At 34.5% G+C, this 25981-nt stretch overlaps 1 protein-coding gene across 2 annotated transcripts in view; it reads left to right on the top strand.

The window, feature by feature from the left end:
* The window catches only part of CNTN5 (contactin 5), an 834919-nt gene that overhangs the window by 389485 nt on the left and 419453 nt on the right, over nt 1-25981 (top strand). For both annotated transcript variants that reach the window (XM_030918933.1, XM_010357543.1), the window contains one exon: nt 23185-23388. In XM_030918933.1, the coding sequence (XP_030774793.1) occupies nt 23185-23388 (204 nt within the window). The remainder of the gene's footprint in view (nt 1-23184; nt 23389-25981) is intronic.

Raw genomic sequence — 25981 nt, forward strand, 5'->3', positions numbered from 1 at the left:
AATTTATATTAGAGGTCCACGTGCACGTAAAAAAAGCAATCAAGATATAATTGCTGTATTTGTCTCATATAAACATTTTCTAAATTATTCTTATCCCCACCACCTCTATTTCTTTAAAAGAAGTAGAAAAAATAATTTAATACATACAACGATTCAATGATAAAATTGAAAAAGTGTGGGCTGGGCATGGTGACTCACGCCTGTAATCCCAGCACTTTGGGAGTCCATGGCGGGTGGATTCCCTGAGGTCAGGAGTTCAAGGCCACCCTGGCCAGCATGGTGAAACCCTGTGTCTACTAAAAATACAAAAATTGTCTGGAGTATGTACCTGTAGTCAGGAGGCTGAGGTAGGAGAATCTCTTGAACCTGGGAGGCAGAGGTTGCAGTGAGATCACATCGCTGTACTCCAGCCTGGGCAACAGAGTGAGACTCAGCCTCAGGAAAAAAAAAAAAAAAAAAAAACCCACAGAAAACAAAGAAAGAAAAACAAACTGTGATTTTATACACACACACACACATACACATTGTGTGTGTGTGTGTGTGTGTGTATATGGTGAGTAGTCCTAAAACAATACAAATTACAAATGTTTATAATGGAAAAGTACTGATATCTAGAAAATAGATCTCCAACGTATATTTATCTTCGCATAGATGTATTATGTATATCAATATAATGTATAACTTATAAACAATATTCCATGTTAAACATTATTTAATCCCCAATTTTTAATGGTTGCATGTATTCCAGAAAGATTATTTAATCTCTACTCTGATACTAGAAATTTGAGGGCATTTTCAAAAATATTTCTTATTGTAAATTGCTTTGCAATGAGCATTAATAGAGAACTGTGTGTGTGTGTGTTTGTATGTATGTGTATGTGTGTGTGTTGTGTATATATTACATATATATGTAATTATTTTTTTGTACTAATTTTTGTTGTTGTTGTTGAGAAGGAGTCTTGTGCTGTCGCCCAGACTGGAGTGCTGTGGCCGGATCTCAGCTCACTGCAAGCTCCGCCTCCCGGGTTTACGCCATTCTCCTGCCTCAGCCTCCCAAGTAGCTGGGACTACAGGCGCCCAACACCTCGCCCGGCTAGTTTTTTTTTATATTTTTTTTAGTAGAGACGGGGTTTCACTGTGTTAGCCAGAATGGTCTCGATCTCCTGACCTCGTGATCCGCCCGTCTCGGCCTCCCAAAGTGCTGGGATTACAAGCTTGAGCCACCGCGCCCGGCCTTTTATACTACATTTCTAGTGGTGGAATTTCCTTGTGAGAAAATCAGTATTAACTTTGTTGATAAGTATTGCCAAAATGTCTTTCAAATAGAGCTGTAACAATTTAAGTTAGCCTCACCTAGTCATTTGTGCACTAGTTGTGAAACTCTTTTCTCAGCCTGCTTGTACTCTTTAGTATTACCCTTTGCTTAAACCAGTGAACTTTAAATTTCCAGACTACTAGTTAGTCCTCTGTAGAGGAGGTTGTGTGTAGAGCAAAGAGAACAAGTATATTTCCTGGCCCCTCTTTTATCCTACCATGCTGGAATCCAGTTCACTTTTTAGGTTTATAGAGGGCATCCATTGCCATTCTCTTACATATGTTTGATTTTCCTTCTCTACTTTTACGTTGTATTTCCACCAGGAATAATGAATCCTATCCCTGCCATCAAATCTATTTCAGGAAAGATACTTTGCAAAGCAGAAGGTCACCAAGTATACAGCTCTAGTCTCTCTTCAATGTTTATAAGTCACAGTCATTATTTTTACCTCCTGCTGAAAACATTTGCAGGGGTTATTTAAAATATTCTTTACTTAAAGGTACTAAATAGCAGGGGTTGCAGACGTAAGCATCCGCCTGTCCACTGGCTTATTCACTTAAAATACAACTAGCATGTTGCCTAAGCAAATGTACAGTAAGTTTTCTTTCAGTTGTTTTCATTTAGTAAAGTTCTAAAACTATAGAACTTTCTCTTTCTTTCCTTCAGACTATAATAGGAACTGGGTGAATATTATCCAATTAATTCTGTTACACAAAGGGCCTTATCTTTTTTCTTATCCTTTTTTCAAAAGGACACTTCCCTCTAAGTGCTTAGCAACAAGTAGCCTTTTTTTGGAACAAGATGAGAAGAAATCCAGACTATCCTATAACAGTGAAAGAGTTGTATGTAAACCTTATAAAAAAAAGTCCAAACAATATCAAATAGTATAGACTTATTTCTCTCTAGCTTGCTGCAAGGTTGGCATCCCGGAGAGGATCAGGGTATCAGAGAATAATAGTCCTGCAGATCAAGCAGCCAGATGTGACTAAGAAAACGATGAAAGTAAAATCTCAAGCACTACTGTCATCATTGTCTCATCATATTTATAAAGAAAACATTCCTTGTTGAGATGGAAATCTATTGTGTTAAATGTAGGATTATCCTTAAATATTAACCACAGGCAAGACAGGGAAATGTTACAGAAATGTACATTTCATTAGCAAGGAAACAACCATAACATCTATGGAGTTCTTACCATATGAGAGGCACAGGGATGATTTTTATCACATGAGAGGCACAGAGCTAAGTGTATGTAATATAGTACATATAAGGTAGGTCTCCATATTCTATTTTCCTGATAAAAACACTAAAGGAAAAAGAAAAAAAACAACATGATTCTTTAGCTGGATCTATGATCTTTCTGAATTAATTAAGATAGCTTTTTCAAATTGATTCCTTTTATAAAATATGTTGTTAATCAGAGTTCTTTAGAGCATAAAATACAATCAGCAGTGTAACTGTAATTAGAATATGTCCATGTGTGATGGGGAGACGAAAGTCAGCACCTAAGAGCTGCAGTTCTGAAATCTCTCTGCAAAGCTGGTCTGGAGGATAGCCTTATAAATGCATTCTCTTATGCTGTTCTTACACATTGCAAAAAGGCATGAAGCTAACAAGCATTGAAAATGAGTGCCTTTAGACATGGTGGATCACTCACTGGAACCGTTCTTCCCCTCAGGGAGAATGAAAGTCTGGAGAGAGAAAACTGGCTGACCTCGCTCAATTAGCACAGTCTGAATGCAGGCAGAATGGCCAGCAGTGACAGGGCTGTGCTTCGGGGATGTGTGGGCTTAGGCTGCAGTTCAGGTTATGTCAACAAGGATCACTCTGGGTGCCATTTTAGTGGCTCCATATTGTGCATAAGAGAAAGACGGAAGGAGAAAAGATAAGGGAAAACTATGGGCTACTTTAAATGTACTTGAGAACTTTGCTTTTCCCTTAGGACATGAACTTTGTCTGCAGCTGCAACTTGAAGCTTGACAAACAGGCCAGGAAGATGTGAAAGAACTCTAGTAGCAGCATTGCTTCTCCAGTGGAAAACTGAGAGCCCTAAATGTTACAGTGCTTCAGCCCAAGGTTTAACTAATAGAATGCCTTGATCTTGAAACTGAACCAGGCACCAATAAACTGTAGAAGTTTGGCTTGTCACAGAAGATACATGTTTGCATATGATACCATTTACTGTGTTTAACAAAAGAAAACAAAATATTCCAAAAACCTCTTATTAGACATATATCCTGCTTTCTATCTTGATGGTAGTGTTTGAATCATGAAAATAGGCTCTAAAGCTTTTAAAATAAATATTATCTATTCTAAGAATGTATCTAACAAAATAAAAGGAATTTTAATGTGAAAAGATTTGATGGAGGAAAGGGTGTGATCTGTGACACTTACAGCTTCCAAATCTGTAGGTTCATAGGACAAGTGACTCCCTATGCTTGGAAAGCCTTCACTATTTTAATTACGTTCTAGGATTCTAGTTATAAACCATACCCATGTGTTGTACAGGAAACAAAATACATAATTTTATCAATCCTTAGTTTCAGTAGAATTAAATGAAGATAATCAATAATATTGCAAATAATACAGACTGCTTAGCAAAATGTCTGACACATAGTAAGTTCTTAATATAGACATAGGTACTAAAACAGTTCCTGTGTGATATTTGAGAGACAGTTTTATCCTTGGAGCAATCAGCTCTTAGATTTGTCTACCCAGGGAATCATGGCACATGGGAGAAAATAGAGTATTAATTCAATACCAGTTGAATTAGAATAACCTTGAAATTTTTGTCCTGATATATAGAATTGTTCTGTCTCAAAAATCTTCTTTATCTAAAAGATACTGTGAACTAATAACATAATCAGTTTAGTGAATGCTTGCTTGCTAGACACCAAGCCTCAATACTTTAACTTAAATTATTTCTATTTAATAGTTACAAAATGATAAAAAAAAAAGTCTCTACTTCTCAAATAGGGCAACAAAGACTGAGGAACATTTGGTAAATAGTCCAGGTGATAGAAATAATAAATGGTAAAGGGAGGATTTGAAAAATTTTAAACTGGAAATTTATTTTAGAGAATCTAACTGCCTTATATCTGAATTAGTATTTGCATGATCTGACTCATTCTAAATTATTAGGTCTTACAATTTATTATTCTTTATAAACATTGAAATTTCTATAGGTTCGCCCACAGTAGACTGACTACCTTTTATTGAACTAATTTATCAACCCTCCAGTATTTCTAATTTCTGTATTCTAAAAAAAATTTAAAAAGATGAGCTCATAAGTCAACAAAATACCTTAAAATGGTGATTTAATAATCTGAACATTTTTCTAACAATGTAAGAAATTGATTTCTGTCTTTTCTATTTAGCTCAGATCACAAGAACTTTAAATACTCATGCACATTGCTTCCTCCTCCTTTATTATGTTTACTATAAATTTGCATTTTTCCCATTATCTTGAAGTAATTTATATCAGCTTCATTTTTTAATGCAACCAAAAAAGTCCTAGCAATACATATTTTGTTATTTTAAAAACGTGAAAAAATAAAACTAACCCTCAAAATGATTGAGTAAAAAGAAGTCAGTTTAATGCATTGATTCAGATTTCTTCACATTATTTGCAAGTCTGTAACTCTACAAGGTAAATTACTTATGCAGAATCAAACAACTGAAAAACTCTTGTAACACAAACTTTTTTCTACATTGTGTAAGATTTTATAAAAATAAGGAAAAATGGCAATCTAGTAGTGTCCATATGCTATTGTTATCAATATTCAAATATTTTATTTTTTTAATTATTTTGATATTTAATAGAAAAAATATGGCCCCAATCACTACCAAGATATGATGTGAATATTATCAAAATATTAAGCTTATTTTGACCCATTAGATCAAAGGTAAATAATGTCCCTTATCATTCTGTGCTGTGAGTATGATTGAGTCCTAATTTGAATTCAGTTTAGGAAACTGTACTGAGAACCTCCTCTTTATGTTTGTGTTATGGAAGTAAAATTATGAAGGAGGTATTGTGTCCTGCCCTTAAAAATAAAATGAAAACTCAAAGCAGTTAGCTTTTATCTATTTATCTATTTATAAAATGAAATAATCACCAAACAACCCAAAGAGTTGGTAACTAGAATATTTCACTTCTGGATTAGTTCTCAACCAGGGATGATTTTACCACCAGGACACCTTTGGAAACGTCTAGAGACATTTTTAATTGCTTTAGCTGGAGCAGGGAGAGGAGAGGCAGGATGCTGTCAGCATCTAGTGGGTGAACGTCAGTGATGCTGACACACATCTACAATACAGAGGATAGTCTCTCATAACAAAGAATTATCAGCCCCCAATGTCAAGAGTGCTGAGATTGAGAAAACCTGATCTAGATCAATGGAGGTTATGCATTAAGATGATATTTTACATCAAAATTAAATTTATGTAATTTGTGCTCTGTAGCTTTTAGATCTTCCAAATATTAGTATTAGTAGAGATTGCTGACTCTTAGAAATAAAGAGACAATAAACTAATGAACTAAAGTAAAACTGGAAAAGAGGCATAGACCATGAGCCTTTCCAAGAGGAGTGTAGTATTTCAAAGTTATTATTAACATTTAAATGGCCCCATAAAGGCTAGAACCCAGTGTTCTCATAAAGATACTACTACATCATTTAATCAGAAAGTGTTTATTTAGGTATAGTTTTACAACAACATCAACATTATTAGTATCCCCTTAGTCACCTTCTACATATGTATTTTCATCTCTTCCTTGATAAAATTATTGATGAAAATATTGGTGTATGAGACAATTCTTGTCCACTTTAAAATACAGTTATGCTGTGCTTTAAAGTTGTGGCAATCTTAGCTGAGAACTTCATTAGAGAGTTCATAAAATCAGTGCTGTGTGGTTACCATTCTACCACAGAGATCCACCACTGGAAAATATGATATTTTCCCCAGATAGATTAAAGCATATATTTTGATGGAATTTCTTTGTAATTAAAGGAAAAACTCAAGCTAAGTTTAAAGTAATGCAAAACTGTACAAGGAAGCAAAATCTCAAAATGGTAGTCTTGATAGCAAAATAATTAATGAAAAAACAAAGATGACATGTTTTGTATTAATAAGCATTCACCCTAAACTGAATCAGCTTAAAAAAGGAAGAGAAAAGCATTGGGACTTAGAAATGTATTTACAGGTCTTCCAGTTCATTTTCTCTCCTACTTCCAACATTTGTGAAAGCAGCTAATAATAATATTGTTGCTTCTATAAATTTTATTTATGTCAATCTAATGGGACCTATACAGTTTAGCTAGAATATTGGAATTGGTTCAAGTCTCATGTCCTTATCTGCACATACTTACCTATATATTAGGATACATGTATTCCCAGGGTTTCTAGAAAAACTTCCAGATAAATAATTGTAATTACTTATTACCTTATAAAGAGATAAACTTAACCCAATATAATAGTTTTTAAAATAATTATTTTATGGCATATGATAGGGAAACATTTTACTATCTGTATTTATTTTCTTTTTTATTCATTCAAAAATTATTTATTGTGTGCCAGCCACTTTTTACACTACTGAGGAGGTATGGTAATGGACAAAACAGATAAAACATAGACAAGATTTCTTCCCTAAGAAAACACTTGCTGCCACGCAGGAGATAAGAGGTAAATACATAAGATACGCACACAAACACACACACACACACACACACACACACACACACACACAGACAGAGAGAGAGATATTATTGATAGTTTTGCTTAAGATCAGCAAATCCATAAGCACCTCCCAGAGGGAGTCATTTGAGCAGAGACCTAAAAGAAGTTAAGTAATGAGCCGTGCAGGTATCTGGGGAATGCGTATTTGAGGCTAAGGTAAAAATTAATGCACATGTCCTAAATTGGAAACTAACAGCAGGGCCACTGTGGCTAGGGTGGATTGAAGAAATAAAAGACAGTGTTGCAGTTAAAGAGACTCAGGCAAAATCATGTCAGTCCTAATAGAATTTATAAATAGAACTTATAAATTTAGTCTATTACCAAGGGTCGAAATGGTTTGAAAAGAAAACACCTGATTTCCCTAACTTAAAATAACCAAACACTGCATTCATCATCAGAAAGGCATTCATAGACTACTTACTGGATACTCAAGTGAGTTGGAAACTATTTTCGACGATTAGAGTAATAATACCCATTAACATTCGGGGCAACTCAAGATAGCTCCAGTTATCTTTACTGGTAACATAGTACTCTTTTTAAAATTTCTAAAATTAATTTAAATAAGTTTATTTTTCACTTGTATGCCGCGTTTGCACAGTAAGCGTATGATAGAGCTTCTGCTCTAGATGAATATGTGATCTGGTAGGGAAGATGATACATCCAGAGAACTATGGGAGAACATAGGACCACTACAAGAGTAATGTGTTGTGTGGATGATGGAAAGGGCATAGGGAGAGTATATAATATATATAAGTAATATCCAAATGGGCTCATTTTTTGAGAGTGAAAAGGAGGATATTAATACTCTTTCTCGGAAAACTGGTGTGAATTGGCACTGTTGTAAGCAAATCAGTACACAAGTTATTGATATACCTACAAAATTTCAGAAAAGAAGGGCAAATTGTAAATTAATGTGACCTTTTTATGTTTAAGTTCTGGGATACAGGTGCAGAATGTGCAGGTTTGTTACATAGGTATGCATGTGCCATGTTGGTTTGCTGCACCTATAATCTATAATATAGGTTTTAAGCACCACATGCATTAGGTATTTGTCCTAATGCTTTCCCTTCCCTTCTCCTCCACACCCCCAACAGACCCCGGTGTGTGATGTTCCCCTCCCTATGTCCATGTGTTCTCATTGTTCAACTCCCAGTTAGGCGTGAGAACATGTGGTTTTTGGTTTTCTCTTCCTATGTTAGTTTGCTGAGAATGATGGATTCCAGCTTCATCCATGTCCCTACAAAGGACATGAACTCATTCTTTTTTTGACTGCTTAGTATTCCATGGTGTGTATGCGCCACATTTTCTATATCCAGGCTATCATTGATGGGTATTTGGGTTCGTTCCAAGTCTTTGCTATTGTAAACAGTGCTCCAATAAACATACATGTGCATTTGTCCTTATAGTAGAATGATTTATAAACCCAGTAATGGAATTGCTGGGTCAAATTAAATATCTGGTTCTAGATCCTTGAGGAATTATCACATTGTGTTCCACAATTATTGAACTCATTTACATTCCCCCCAACAGGTTAAAAGTATTTCTATTTCTCCACATCTTTGTCAGCATCTGTTGTTTCCTGATTTTTTAATGATCGCCATTCTAACTGGCATGAGATGGTATTTCATTGTGGTTTTGATTTGCACTTCTCAAATAACCAGTGATGATAAGCTTTTTTTTCATGTGTTTGTTGGACACATAAATGTCGTCTTCTGAGATGTGTCTGTTCATATCCTTTTCCCACCTTTTGTTGGGGTTGTTTTGTTTTGTTTTGTTTTCCTTGTAAATTTGTTTAAGTTCCTTGTAGATTCTGGATATTAGATCTTTGTCAGATGGATAGATTGCAAATATTTTCTACCATTTTGTAGGCTGCTTCTTCACTAAGATGATAGTTTCTTTTGCTGTGCAGCAGCTGTTTAGTTTAATTAGATCCCATTTATCAATTTTGGCTTTTGTTGCCATTGCTTTTTGTGTTTTAGTCACGAAGTCTTTGCCCATGCCTATGTCCTGAATGGTATTGCCTAGGTTGTTCTAGGGTTTTTATGGTTTAAGGTCTTACGTTTAAGTCTCTAATCCATCTTCAGTTAATTTTTGTATAAGGTGTAAGGAAGGGGTCCACTTTCTGTTTTCTGCATGTGACTAGCCAGTTTTCCCACTATCATCTATTAAATGGGGAATCCTTTCCCCATTGCTTGTTTTTGTCAGGTTAGTCAAACATCTGCTGTGTGTGGTATTATTTCTGAGGCCTCTGTTCTGTTCCATTGGTCTATATCTCTGTTTTGGTGCCAGTACCATGTTGTTTTGGTTACTGTAGCCTTGTAGCATAGTTTGAAGTCAGGTAGCATAGTGCCTCTAGCTTTATTGTTTTTGCTCAGGATTGTCTTGGCTTTGTGGGCTCTTCTTTGGTTCCATATAAAATTTAAAGTAGTTTTGTTTTTTGTTTTTTGTTTTTTTTGTTTTTTTTTCTAGTTCTATGAAGAAAGTCAATGATAGCTTGATGGGAATAGCATTCAGTCTATGAATTACTTTGGGCAGTATGGTCATTTTCATGATATTGATCTCTGGGACACAGCTAAAGCAGTGTGTTAAAAGGGAAATTTATAGCACTACAATGCCCATATGAAAAAGCAGGAAAGATCTAAAATCGACACTCTAACATCACAATTAAAATAACCAGAGAAGCAAGAACAAACAAATTGAAAAGCTAGCAGGAGACAAGAAATAACTAAGATCAGAGAAGAACTGAAGGAGATAAATACACACAAAAACACCTTCAAAAATCAATGAATCCAGGAGCTGGTTTTATGAAAAGATTGACAAAATAGACTGCTAGCCAGACTAATAAGGAAGAAAGGAGAGAAGAATCAAATAGACACAATGAAAAACAATTAAGGGGATATCACCACTGATCCCACAGAAATACAAACTACCATCAGAGAATACTGTAAACACCTCTACACAAATAAACTAGAAAATCTAGAAGAAATTGATAAAATCCTGGACACATACACCCTCCCGAGACTAAACCAGGAACAAGTTGAATCCCTGAATGAACCAATAACAAGTTCTGAAATTGAGGCAGTAATTAATAGCCTACCAGCCAAAAAGAGCCCAGGACCAGGCAGATTGAGAGCCAAATTCTACCAGAGGTACAAAGAAGACCTGGTACCATTCGTTCCAAAACTATTCCAAACAATAGAAAAAGAGAGACCCCTCCATAACTCATTTTATGAGGCCAGCATCACTTTGATTCCAAAACCTGGCAGAAAAACAACCAAAAAAGAAAATTTCAGGCCAATATCCCTGATGAACATCGAAGTGAAAATCCTCAATAAAATACTACAAACAGAATCCAGCAGCACATCAAAAAGCTTATCCACCAAAACCAAGTCGGCTTCATTCCTGGGATGTGAGGCTGGTTCAATATATGCAAATCAATAAGCATAATCCATCACATAAACAGAGCCAATGACAAAAACCACATGATTATCTTAATAGATACAAAAAAAGACTTTGACAGAGTTTAATAACCTTTCATGCTGAAAACTCTCAATAAACTAGGTACTGATGGAACATATCTCAAAATAATAAGAGCTATTTTGGACAAACCCATAGCCAATATCATACTGAATGGGCAAAAGCTGGAAGCATTCTTGAAAACCAGCACAGGACAAGGATGCCCTCTTTCACCACTCCTATTCAACATAGTATTGGAAGTTCTGGGCAGGGCAATCAGTCAAGAGAAGAAATAAAGGGTATTCAAACAGGAAGAGAGAAAGTCAAATTGTCTGTATTTGCAGATGACATGATTGTATATTTATTTAGAAAACTCCATAATCTCAGCCCAAAACCTCCTTAAGCAGATAAACAACTTCAGCTAAGTCTCGGGATACAAAATCAGTATTCAAAAATCGCAAACATTCCTATACACCCATAATAGACAAGCAGAGAGCCAAATCATGAGTGAACTACCACTCACAATTGCTACAAGGAGAATAACATACCTGGGAATATGATTTACAAGGGACATGAAGGACCTCTTCAAGAACTGCAAACCACTGCTCAAGGGAATAAGACAGGACACAAATAAATGGCAATAATGCGACTCTTAAAACCTTGTTTGAGGCAGTAGTACTTGGATTGTGTCCAAGGATGCGACTGGGCAGAGGAAAGTGGGAGTGCAGACTGGAGTCTAGGGGAAAACATGATGAAAGACAAATAGATTTGAGAATCACCCAATTTAAAATGAAGCACCGATGATAGTGAAGAGTGGGTGATAGTATCGGATGGTTAAGAAAGAGATGGGTACAGGTATGACAGCAAACCAGACTATCACAGATTTTAAATGCCATGACAAAGAGTTCCATATCAGAGAACCATTTAAGGACTATTTGTAGGCATGTGACATGTATAAAGAGTAAAACTACTCCTAACCTGCAGTTTGATATGAGATTGGAATACTGCAGAGCAACATAAACTATAATATTTACAGGTATTTTAGTTCTGCATAATTGATACTTTTTGCATGGTAAATTGGAACAAGAATAGAATAGAATATGGATGTATGACTGTCCTGCAAAGTCAGATGCCTCATATATATATATATATATATATATATATATATATATATATGTATATGTATTTTTAGGTAAGAGGTTATGTTTCCTGAAGTTTTTTTAGAATGACTGCTAGGATAGTTCTGCATAGAAGGTACACACAGTAAAAATAAAACGTGTGTGTGTGTATAGGCCAGAATTTTCAATAATAATGACATTTTGAGCACACTATATACCTGAAATACTGATGTTAACACTTTTTTAAATGAAATTTCCCACAAAATCCTATGAGCTAGGTGTTACTATAATCATTTTACAGATGAAGAAACCGAACTGAAGAAGTCATATAAATAAGCTCAATACTGCCCAGCTGCTAGGTGATGGTGCAAATATTCAAGCATGTTTTTGCATTGGTACAAAGGCATCTTTTTCCATGGTGCCACATTACCTTACAAGCTCATTGAGTTGAGCCCCATATGTCTCAGTTCTTCCACAGAGGTCCCAGCTGGAATAGGAATCCAGGCACTTAATACACATTTCATGTCACTTTACTATGATACAAATTGTGTTACTAACACCAGTGTTCAAGTTTTTTATGTTTTCACTACAAAGAAGGCATAAGTACAAGCATGAAAAAAAAAAATCTATCTTCTCACCCTGATCACTGTTTGACATAAAGTATCCAGGTTTTTCTTGATTTCCAGTTTAATAGTTTGTGTGCAGTCACAATTTCTTTGAGTGATCCCTACCAATAAAAATCTCTCAATCTCGTCTTTAACAGTCATCTCCTAAATCAGTGTTTTGTGAATAAATTTATTCACCTAACAACTGGTTTGTATTCTTGAAATTTTCAGTAATCCCTACAGATACACGGTTTTCCTATTTCCACAACTACAATATTGTATAACTCTCCTGGGTTCTCAGAAAATTATAGTATTTTTATTTAAGCTATAATAGTTTCTAGTCTTGAGATTTGGGAAAATATCACCAAGTCAATCACCAGAATTATTAATTAACCCACAAGCTAGGAACAGAGGCTTAGTGGGAAAAATACATTACAGAGCCCACACTTGTGGAGAATACACAAAACACATCTGAGTGATCGATACTCAATAAAGAAATCTGAACACGTTTAGATTTTAAAAAGTCAATCTCCACTGTAACTTGAAATTAGAAAAACTGATAAAGACTGACAGTATGGGAATTGACCAAGGGAAAGCCAGTTTAGAACACCGAAGCCTAGAAGACTACTGGGCAAAAAAGAAAAAGGGAAAAAATAACTTAGGGAGAATCAACAATTTATCATTCCATTAAAACATTTCATCCATGTATTCCATAGTATACGTATTACATATATCTCAGATAGAACATGAATATTAGGTTCAAAACAATGGCCACTCAATTACTTTATGACAATGTTTTCCAAGGTACACTTTCTTTCTTATGTGTTCTTTAATTGTTTAAACCCCCTATTAGTACTAGACCTTATTATTTTACAGCTATGCAAATATCAAAATACATTTGCAAAAAATACGGTCTAGTAAGACATTATGATAAGGTCTACTTTGCAAATATATTTTGATGATAATTTGATGAAATTAACTACATCAATTTCAAGATTATGAAATTAATGTAGATATAAACATAATTATAAAAGCTAATATATAAGTGTGATTTAACATGATTATGAAAATGAGTATATTTTAATCATAAATATGATATAAACCTGATTATAAATGTGATTATAAGATATGAACAAAATTATAAAAAATGTAAACATGATTATAAAAATTAAAAACTATGTGATTTTACAGAGAAACCCCTTGTAAAATGAGAGAGAAAATGCATTCTTAATAGTTTTTGTGCTTTTCGTATTACTAACATAACTCATACCACCTTTTCTACTTTTGAAAAAGAACTCAACGAAAAAAAACCCAGCCAAAACTTTCATGTTATGTGCATATGAATTAATAGTAATTTAAGATTTATTACAGTGATTACATATCAACAGAGATCAATATGTGTTTTATGATTAGGGTTTTTTGTCTGTTTGTTTTTGTTTGTTTGTTTTTTTAAACAGGTGAGCCATAGAGACAAACCCTTGATGCAGAAAATAAACCATTTCAGTGCCTGTTGATAAATAGAGAGTATCCCCTATTTCTACATGGTGCATGGCAATGTGACAAATAAATTACCTTCATTAAAGATTTGCATGAAGGTTTAATGAGCATTAGTTAAGCCATAAAAGCACAAAGAACATTTTTGAAAAATTACATTGAATGTAAGAATAAGTTGAGGGGCAGACAATCTCGTTATAATAATTTATCTTACCTGAAGATTCTCTGCTGTACCTATATGATAAATGAACCCAAAAGTAACTCAAGTTCCATATTTAACACAGAAGATTTAGGCAATTCACAGCTCTAGAGGGTTTTGTCCTCTGTGACTCACCTACCTATAAGGGGGATAATTTATAAAACTCATATTTGTTTCTGTTAATATTTAGACTGCAATAAATCTTCAGATTTTCACCATAAAATCTGCATAACATGAAATTAAAAGAGGTTAAAAATTTTAAAAAATTCATAGTGAAAAAATGTTGAGTGTTTTAAACACCTGCCTTAGGAATTTTCTTTTGCTTTTAATCCATCGAGCTAAGTTAAAATTTAATTATTCTTGTTTATATATAAATGACAATTATCTTTTGGATAAAAGGTAATATTTTACTAAGTAAAACACAGTAATATAAGAAAACTTTGTTTTGCTAACCAAGGTCTTAATTTTCCTCCATTTGGAATATCGTCCAAGATTGAACCTTTCTACACATCAAGAAGCACTGCCATCTTGTGGACTGCCATTGATTCCAGAAAATACAGGCTAATTTAAAAATTATTATCTGTGCGACTTTTCATGGTAAAATATTTGGACAACTTTGTAAATCCTAATGTAAGCGGAGATGAGGAATAGTATCCTTGTTTGTAACTGTGCAATAATAAAACTTTTACATTTATGAACGTCTGTATTTCAGGTACGCCGTGCTGGTATTTTATAGTAGGTCTCTACCCAGCAGGCCACATCCTTACTGTTTTATATAGTTAAGACTTGTCTAGGATTGTGACCATGGTTTAATTACAGTGTGACTTAATGGTTAATAGAAATAGTCTCCAGCCTGCTTTTGTCCTGGACTGGTGAGTGAAATCTAGACACTGCTCTAATTAGTCACTATTTCAAACATCAAACTTTTATTGGCAAAATTATATCCCATGTATATAAAACTCCATCTAGTAAATATTTGAAACCACTATTTACCAGGTTTCTTTTTCTCTTTTCAAATAAAGATCGATGCTTTGTAGTAATTCTTAAGCAAGTTACTGGTAACTCTATATCTTAGTTTTCCCATTTGTAAAATAAGGTTACCTATTCCTATGAGAATTAAATGAGTTGATATACATAGAACACATTGCATGGCATATTCTAAGTGCAGTACACATTTACTAGATTGTATTGGTGCTCCATCCAGACGTTCTCCACCCGATGCCTGCACACATCCAGCAGCTGGTATAAAGATTGGCTGCTTCCTCTTCTCCAGAATATTTGCCACACCTGGAAAATTGTGCTTCCTGCCCTCACGGCACTCGACCTGCCCCACCCAGCAGCTAATAACTTAAGGATACAGGGGAGAGGGTGCAAATAGTCTTTGCTGATACTCTTTGCCTTCTTTTGCCTCACTTAGCAATGCTGCAGTGAAGCCTGCGTTTGAGAACCCCAAGTGAGATCAATCTGAAGCTTATCTCCAACAGGGACCACATCCTTGGTTAGCTTTATTTTTTTTTTCTCCCTCATCTTACGTTGCTTCTCTTAATTTTTCCTCCTGGAAAAATTTTGTTGAATCCTATTTGAGAGGCCTCTTCACTGACTCTATTTCTATAAACCCACTGTAAGACAATAAGTGTTTACTGCTGTTGTTGTTGCTGCTGTTGTTGTTGTTATGCACGCTGGTGTCCTGATTTAATGAAGGATAAATGCTGAGATGATTTTCGTCATGTACAAAGTTGAATGGAGTCCGTGGAACGACTCCATAGCCTTTCGGTAGTTCTCTCTTTGTATCTTCTTTTAAGCTAACATTTTCACAATTTTGATAAGCACATTAAGGTCATAGGCTCTGGCAAGATTCTGGGGCACAAATGGTCTGTTATTGATTAGGGCAGGGATTTGTGGGCATTATCAATGAATTACAGGAAGCCAGGAGTGAATTCTTTTTAATGCAAAGTTCGAAACCTAAGCTGAGTCTGTGCCACTGACTCTTGCACACTGTTGAGTAAATGCTGGCCCTAGACCTGCTAAGAGCTTACAATACAATACAATGTAATTTAAAAACCCCTTAGCAAAGCAAGAAATTTAGGCTGCCTTTTGAAAAGGGTTAGCAGTGACCTTTATATCTAGACACAGGACTCCTGGGATAAAAATGTACTCCACACTGTGCAGTATTCCACAGAGAAAATAAAAATAGCTCCTGTCACCCAGTTGGTATAGTCACTTGAACTCTAGAACTTGGAATTCCCTAGCTCAGACCTGCTTAAATCATGAATCATGAGATGTTGCCAGTTTAGTACTGTTTCTATTATACGTATTCTTTTATTTATCTCATTTTTCTAAAGGTGTTTTGAATTACATGCACGTAAAATATTTTCCTGTCTTGGTGACATCATTATGAAGAATTCTGCTTCTTTTGACTTTAGGTAACAAACATAATGAAAATACATGTCTCCAAAGCATAAAAAAGAAAATTATTACTTTGTTTTGTTCGACCAAGATAACTAAATTTAATGTAATGATACAGACTACTTTGTTTTAAGGTAATTTCATTTCTAAAACATACTACAGGTATTCTCTTTTGCATTCTTCACAATATCTTTTAAAATATCTTCATTGTGAGGTCGGGCACAGTGGCTCACTCCTGTAATCCCAACATTTTGGAAAGCTGAGGCGGGCGGATCACGAGGTCAGGAGATCGAGACCATCCTGGCTAACACGATGAAACCCCGTCTCTACCAAAAATACAAAAAAAAAAAAAAAAAAAAAAAATACCTGGATGCAATGGTAGGCGCCTGTAGTCCCAGCTACTTGGGAGGCCCAGGCAGGAGAATGGCGTGAACCTGGTAGGCGGAGCTTTCAGTGAGCCAAGATCGCACCAGCGCCCAGCACTCCAGCCTGGGAGACAGAGCGAGACTCCGTCTCAAAGGGTTAAAAGCAAATCTTGATTCTTTCTCTTGGTACTAACCAAGACTCAGACAGCTTTATTCTATTGTAACTCTCAGGATCTTTGTCTCTGGTTGTGTTTTTATAGTTGAAACTTTTGGCACATGGAAATTGAATCCAATTGTGCAAGGTACAAGATGAATTTGTATTCTACAAACCTGTGTTTTATACTAGATTGTTTATCCTGAGCCAATAGCTCCCCTTATTGAGCAGTTTCTGCATGTTAGACACTCATTTAAGTGGCTTGTGTAATCCTCAGCATTACTACCATATAGACCTTACTGTCCTATTTTATGAATACTGAAACTAAACTTTAGGAAAATTAAATTACAATAATTAAAGAAGACTAATATAATGATAAAATATAGGCTTATGGTGAGGAGAGAAATGTTAATTTTCCCTCTGACTCTAATCAGCTGTAATTTTCTCCTGGTTCCTTCACCTATTTGAGCCTCAGACCTTTGATGTTGAAGATGATTAAAATAATAATAACTATATCTATTTCTGTACATGAAATATTTCATTTAACCTACCCTTTCTTCCGTCAATTTTAGTTTACAGATAAGAAGATTAATGCTTTAGCAAAATTAAATAGCCTTCCCAAAGGTCATGTAGTGGGTAGGTCATGCAGCCATCTTTAAATGCCTGGTCTCTGTGATTTTGAAGTCCATGGTCTTACTCACTCACAGTGCTAACTTCTACTGTGTCTGTGTGTGATGAGGAAAGTGGGAGGCACAGACCAAGTGAAGAACTAGGTAAAAAAAAAAAAAAAAAAAGAAAAAAGAAAAGTGTGTGACTCATGGTAAACTGTTATGCTAATTTTTTCCCAGGTCTATCTGATATTTTCATATCCCCAACTGTGCTTTGCATATTTCATTACTACTTGTTGATATCCCAGTTGCTTTGATCTCAGCTCCCACCCCAAATGTAGGAGCCAAAATGATTTTTCTATATGATCCATTAAATAACTTGAGCTGCCAATCAGCTTCCTCAACAAAATATCAATAAGCATGCTCAATCAGAGGCAGATAATTGGTCATCCATGAGGCTATTAAGCTCTGATAGGGATTGTACGACCTAAAAATTTAATATCCCTCACCTCTAAGGTTTCATCTAACTTACCTAATAGAATAGATCATGAAAACACTTCATAGTACTTTTGTAAAAATGATCCTTTTCTCTTTTGCTCATTCACAGTACATTCCAGATTGTTAAACTGTCTACATTACTATGATAAATAGGGACTCAGTGTCTCTATTTTGACCAACATTAAGCATCCTCTTTAACTCATATTCTCAAAGCCAAAACAAGCCAGTTTAGATCTTAGGAAATTTGTAATGAAGTTTAATATGTGAAAATAAATCCACTCTTGTTCTTGAAATTTAGAGAGTTTTATATAAATAGATTATAGATCTATTTCTATCTCAACTATGCATTTATTCACCAAATATTTATGGAGCAACTACACACCAAGTATCCTGTTGAGTTTTAAAAACATAATGGTAAAGAAGGTAGATTCAGTCTCTGCTCTTCCAAGGGTAATTGACATGGCTAATAGTGACATTTTCTGTTTCAATTAAAGTACACATCAGCAATGGAAAAATATATTTCCCACCAATTTCAGGTTGTCCCTTATGCTCAGTAGTAATGAATAATTAAGTGGACAATTCTCTACAGTTTCTATCATAATGTCATTAATTCAGAATCCAAAGCGGTAGGATTGGGTACAAACTTTCAAAAAAGAAAATAATTGTAGTGACAATTTTTAAAACCCTATTTTTCTCCAGGAACTTACTAAGTTATCCTATTTAATTATCTTCACTTCAATTAAGTCACTATGAAAGAGAGGAGATGAGTCATAATGGATGATGGAATTATGAAAATAAATATGATTAAAAGACAATTTGTAAATACTAAAATGCTCCTGACATATACTCTACCAGGCAGCATCAGTAAAAATTAATACAAACATACAGAAAATAAATAAATGCAAAACTTGAACTATTTAAAAAATAAACTAAAAGTTACATATTTTTTATTTTTTTGATTTGGGGTCTAACTCTAACATCTATCAGGCTGGAGCACAGCGACACAGTCACAGCTTATGGCAACTTTGACCTCCTGGCCTCAAGCTATCCTCTCACCTCAGCCTCCCATAGAGCGGGGATTACAGGCATGGGCTGCTGTGCCTGAACAAATATTATATTTTAATGATAAAGAACAAGTTATGATTTTTGGCAGATAAAACATTAAATCTCATATTATAGAAATAACAAAAACAATTAGGGATTTTGGTCAATAAGGCCTGTTAACTGAGAATCTTACCATAAAGTTGAGCATTTTATAGAAATAGGGAAGCTTCTGATTTTTAAGTTTTTTTCTTTCTGTACTTACAGGGATAAAGAAAATAGACTCCCGGGGAGAGCGGCATTATTAATTGGGTCATTGAACAACTCAGATGCTATATCCACTGTGTTCTCTCCAAATTCTTTGGCCCAAAGCCTCTGATGTGTACACACATTATTAGAAAAACGAATGGTTATTTCCCAACATGTAGTTATATTAAAGAATGTTGAATCACATGTGACTACTCACTGAAATTGTTTTCAAAGACTTCAGAGAGTCCAGTATGCAATTTCATTCCCCTTTTTCGAACTTTTTATTTTTTTATTTTTGTTAATGGCACTTCTGTTAAGAGAAATGAGCATCATTGCCCACATGTGTACTCCTGTTTTTATATACTCTGTAGTTGTGGAAATATATCACTTAAATAATCATCTTATTTGTCAGGGGAACAAAGAGAAGATCCTCTGTTTATTGACAGTGAATCAATTGCAGCAGTTGCATAGAAAGTCTGCAATACTTGAATCCATGAAATCTGCACATTCAATTAGGGCAGGAGACAGCTGACTTGGAAATGTTCTCACTACCAAAATTTAGAAATGATGACTGAAATAAAGCAAAGATAATTTCAGTATGTAGCTGATCTCACAAGAAAGAAAAGGAAATCCCCAAGTAACAGAAACAAATAAGAACTAAAATCCAAAGTATACTCTGTGATGTTAACCCTGAGGAGATCTTGGAAGCAAGGTACATTTTTCATATGTTACAGAAGTAGACCCTAAAGTCTAAAAGCTAAAGGATGAATGATCATGCCAGGGCAAAGGACACGTCCTTGAGTCTGCTTGAGAATGGAAGTTGAATAGCAATGTCTGCCCAAGTCACACCCCAGATGGAATGACTTGTTGGTTCAGAGTAGAAGACAAAAATTCTCCAATGAGAAGCCAAAACCCTATGCCACACATGGATTTGTGGCCCAAATGTGTATTACCACATAGTATCAAAAATACCTGATTGAAATTTAACATAAACATTGATCCTTTTGTTGCAATTGCTTTTGGTGTTTGAGTTATGAAGTCTTTGCCCATGCTTACGTCCTGGATGATATTGCCTAGGTTTTCTTCTAGGGGTTTTTATGGCTTTAGGTCTTACATTTAAGTCTTTAATCCATATTGAGTTAATGTTTTAATAAGGTGTAAGGAAGGGGTCCAGTTTGAGCTTTCTGCATGTGGCTAGCCAGTTTTCTCAACACCATTTTGTATACCTAGGTAACATACCTGAATGTCCTATACATGTTTCCCAGAACTTAAAGTATAATAATAAAGCAAACTACATAGAAAAATGGGGGGAAAATTGATCTCAAGTAGGGTTTGTGCAAAAGCATTCTCGAGGAAGACTTTCATAACATAGATGCATAGAATTTCTCAAAGTGTTCATTGTCTGCTGATATAGGCATTACTCACTGAAGAATCATACCAAGAACTTCTAAAACATTTCGGTTGTTTTAGATCACCATACCATTAGAAAAAAGAGCCTTAAAAAAATGGGAAAATCATAGTTGACCACCTAACCTCAGTATCTTCTGAAGTGAATGTCACTACTACTACATTTTTACCACCTAATAGATAAGCATGCATTCAATTATTTTTAAGGGCCAGGCGCAGTTGGTATGGAAGAAAGTGGCATATAAAGCTAAAGGCTGTGGCACCAGAGCCAAGTATACTTTACTATTTCCCTGAAATATTTTATAGTTCTCAGATTACAATATAATACTAAAAATAATTATAGACTTTTTATGATTACTTTGAAGACAGTATTAAATGTGAATAGATAATGGAAAACCTTATAGGAGAAAGTAAAGAGGAATGTTAAAAGGTGTTTAACTCAGTTCAACATTTTCATTTTTGGCACTGGCAGATAATCCACTGCAAACTCAGGTTGTCAGCTCTTCTATTGTGTAGTATTTCTACTTTTTATACTTTTTGGAATAGTGAAATGCTTCACTACATGAAACTGAAAACCTGTTTGAAGAACTAAATAAGCATTTTTTAGTCTCCAAATAATTACCTGTCTGTAAAATCTGAGAAAAATGCCAATTTTGTGTAAATATTTTTCTCCTAGTCTAAAAATACGAAACATTAATTCAACAAATATCAGTATAACAAAAACAGTATTTTTTAATTTAATGAATGATTGCCTGTAATTGTTAGTTGCTTTCATTTTTCTGAAACTTTAAGTAATATAAACCAAAAACTAAGAAAACCCTTGTTTTATATTAGATTTTAGTAAAATAATAAAAAAGATTTTAATAAAATGTAATGTAAGATAAATACATATTAAAATATATGAATTAGGTGTGAATGACAAGTAACACTTTCATTATAGCAATTAAAGGAATTCACATTGTTAAATGTGAGAAAGCCTTGAATTTAGAGTCTAGTTGAGCTGTATGAGAACAAGTGGAAGTATTTCAATTATACTTTATGGAGTTCCTTAAAGTAATGTGGATATTTTAAATAAATTCTTAATAAAATATTAAATGTACTGAAGGCTGCCAACTGGGTGTTGGTAACTCTAAAAAATGCTTTTCTTTATAAAACAAGTGTTAAAATATTTGATATTGTATCTGTATATTGTAATTACACATTAATGCAATATATTTCAAAATTCTCAGGCTTCTGCTAGAACTATAATATATAATTTTTTTTTTTTTTTTTTCTTGAGTTGGTGTCTCACTCTGTGACCCTGGCTGAAGTGCAGTGGTGTGATCTCAGCTCACTGCAAGCTCCACCTCTCGGGTTCATGCCATTCTCCTGACTCAGCCTCCTGAGTGGCTGGGACTACAGGTGTCCGCCACAACACCCAGCTAATTTTTTTTGTTTTTTTAGTAGAGACAGGGTTTCACCTTGTTAGCCAGGATAGTCTCAATCTCCTGACCTCGTGATCTGCCAGCCTTGGCCTCCCAAAGTGCTGGGATTACAGTTGTGAGCCACAGCTCCTGGCCTGTATAATTTCTTTTAATAATAAATATTAGCAAAATCTTGCTTAGAATCAATGTTCATCTCATCTTTGGAATTCTTCTGTGGAAAACAGATCTGAAAATATTTAAGTATCCACTATTCCTTCAGACTTGTTTTATATCCTCTTTACTGTTTTTCTTATATTTAAATGGTGCACGTAGAAGGAGCTCCTAACGTGGTAATTTTTGGTTAGGGTGGGATGATAACAGAAATGTTACTTTTCATGTTTTATGAATGCATATTATTCGTTAAGCTCTTAGGTGCATTGTCTTGTTTGAAGCTTATGAAGTATGTAATATTATTCTAACTATATGAATTTTAAAAATGAATCTCAAAAAGTTAGTTAAATACTGGCTCAATTTAAACCATCACTAAGTAGTAGAGTCAGAACTTAATGATACTGTCTCTGAAAGTCCCAGTGAACTTAAGCTTAATTTAGAAATAAAACTAATTTACAAAATGGGATGTGTGTAGAGGAGAACATTTGGACAGAAGACGTGTAGTTTGCCTTTCTTTGATAAGTTAAATTGCTTAAGTGCCCCTATCTCACACCTTCTTTACAATAAGGTCTATATCTCCATTTTCTTATTCTACATTGTTTCATAGGTTTGGGTAAATTTTCTTCATTAAATTGATCTTTGAGAATGGAGAATTGTCTCTTCTCTTTCTATTTTCAGGTTATCATAATTCTGAGTACCTAAAACATGTTCAATACACATTGGAATTGAAAGAATAAATAAATGAGTCAAGTTCAGACATCCTAAGAAATATTTCAGATCTCACCGTAGTCATTAACAATAATCCTTTGAATATAAAATACTAAATTATATAGCTCCATGGATCAAATATGTGTGACCTTGCAATATATCTCATGCTTTCTAAAGGCTTTGTTGTTTGAACTTTGTCTGTTAATGAAAAAATCAAAGTCTTTCATTGACCAAATTTTGTGTATTTTCAGAGATCATCTATAGCTGGGTATTTAATGAGTTCCCTTCCTTTGTGGCGGAAGACAGCCGGCGGTTCATTTCCCAGGAGACAGGCAACCTTTATATTTCTAAAGTCCAAACATCAGATGTTGGCAGCTATATTTGTCTGGTGAAAAACACAGTGACGAATGCTAGAGTCCTTAGTCCTCCAACGCCACTCACTCTACGTAATGATGGTAAGTTGCTTGGCCCATTAAAATGGTCAGCCAACTCTAATTTGGAAAATAAAGATGTATTAATGTGTGTTTTTTTTAAGAACTGGAACTTACAAATAAAATAAAAAGACATTTGCCATATTTAGAAACTACATTTTTAGGCCATGTTTATGCATGCCTTAGAATAAAAGTTTTGACATAAGAAAGTGATGATCCGTGGATGAGAAATACTCATCATAATGCTACTCTAATGCCAGAAAGTGAGAAAGAATCTGAAAAAGAGAACCATAATAAAGACTCCACAGTTCTTTCCTTTGCTCTTGAGTGCCTCCATATAGCATATGTGTATGAATTGAAAGCATTTTGTGGATCCACTTTTCATTACATTTTTATTTTAGCTGCCTTCAAATTGAATGTTCAGGTTTTAATACTTCATGGTATAGTTAGAATTGTTATTATTACTTTTCCAATAATAGGAGCAGTTGGAACTTTAACTTTTAAGTGCAAATCAGGCAGAAGTGATGATTCTATAATTATAGGTATTGCCATCTATCCAAAGTATCTTCGAATTTAAACACCTCATTTGTATTTACAGACATTTACAGTTAAGTGTTGCATTAAAGAAGTTAAGCATTATATTATCATTGATATATGATGTGCAGTTTGCTCTGTCATGCAGTGAAAAAAAAAAATCTGCGAAGCTGTTATTAAGAAGTAAGCTTGAGAATCCCGATTGATTGTGAAGCTTAAAAAATAATCTATTTAAGTGCTGTTTTTTCATATGTTTGTTTTTAGAATATATGCTGCTGGAATATATGACCAGAGCTATATCACAAGATTTTTTGCTTAACACTTAGTTTATTATACACTTTGTTGTTTATATATGTGTGTGTGTGTATAAATATGTTTATATGTATGTATGTAAACATTTAAATATGTGTATGTAAACATTTAAATATGTGTATGTAAACAACACAGTCTGAAACTTCATGAATTGTGAAGTATGTATTATACATACATATATAGATAGAGATACACAGTATTTTATATATATATATATACACAAATATATATATATATAATAGTAACAACTCTATCAGGTAAAGGGTAAAAATGTAATATTCATTTTAAAGAAGAAAAATCCAGTATTACAGAAATGATGAAAATTGGTAAAGGCCTCACAGTTAAGTAATGGCATGGAGAACCAGGTAGAAAAAAAAATGGTAACTTGGAAACCAATTCACAGGCTACTAAAACTAATCAGCCAAGAGGTGATAAATGACTGAACAAAAGCAGTGATGGTAGCACTGGAGGACAGGAAACATAACTGGGATATTAAGAAGGTAGGATTACCAGCATTTGATAATTAATGAATTACAGGCTTTGGAGTAGGAGGAAGCTAGCATATACAACAATTTCAAGGCTTTAGCATAGTTCATTGAATGGGCGATGATTCTCTTCACCAGAAAAGAACACAGCTGAAGAAATACAGAAGCAGATAAAAATGAGGAATTCAGTTTTGAATATGAGATACAGGGTACATGGGAAATCCATGAAGAAATTGGAAATAGGTAATCAGATATCTGTTCCTAATACCCGTAAGAGAGAGCTGGGCTACCGAAAGAGATTTAAAAGTCATCATTGTGTATTACATCACTGTGGAATAATGTGTATATATTATGCCAACTTCAAGATTATGTAAGAGTGCCTACAGATTGAAAATAAAAAATGCAGTTTTACAGTTTATCTAATTAAAAGTTTTGAATTAATTTTCTGTAAGCCATTTCTCCAAAACTTCTGAGCCCTTTTCTCCCTGATTTCTTAAGAAATGAATGCATTCTTATCTGAAAATTGTAACTTTTTTTGGCTAACAATTAATTCCATTTTCACTATCCATCTGTATAATAATACTTTATATTTGAATAGTGCCTGAGCTTGAGGAGGCTCTTCCACCTTCTTTTAACACCAGAGACCTCTTTCTACACATTGTCTGCCCGTCACAAGGGAGAGTAGCACATGTATAAGTCAATGTCCGTGTGGAAGAGTCTTGCACTTTTGTTTCATGGCCCAGATATATCACTTAACTTTACCTTCTACGTTCCATGGGCAAACATTTCAGGAATAATCATTTGCTGATATTTAAATCACTTTGTCTCTGTGTCTTCTGTTGCCCTTGTTTGGCAAAACCCCAATTCCAATGAGCTCAATTATGCTCTACTCTGTGACTGCCTTGAGATTCTGAAAGCTATCTGAAAAGTTTATACCCACCAGGGTTTCATGATCATCAGTTTCAAGTGCGCTATCAACATTGCCATTCAATCTCACCAAGATTCTGTGGATGGCTTAATTTGCTACTCCCCCCCACCAAATTTTTGGAAACCTCTCTGCTTTCCTTAGGCTGGATTGCCTCATGACCGCTGCTTCACAAAAACTATGTACCTTATTAAATCATCTTTCTACTAATACAATTTAAATCTAACTGCATCTCCATCTGCATTGTTATCTCCCATCCTATTTCAATAGAGATAGTATACTCTCCATCCTCCTATTACAACCAATTCCTCCATCCTGTACTATTGAGAATCATTCCCTCTGGCCTTTCAGAAAATTACTC

The sequence above is a fragment of the Rhinopithecus roxellana genome, chromosome 15 (assembly GCF_007565055.1).
Source record: "Rhinopithecus roxellana isolate Shanxi Qingling chromosome 15, ASM756505v1, whole genome shotgun sequence".
NCBI classification, from domain to species: domain Eukaryota; kingdom Metazoa; phylum Chordata; class Mammalia; order Primates; family Cercopithecidae; genus Rhinopithecus; species Rhinopithecus roxellana.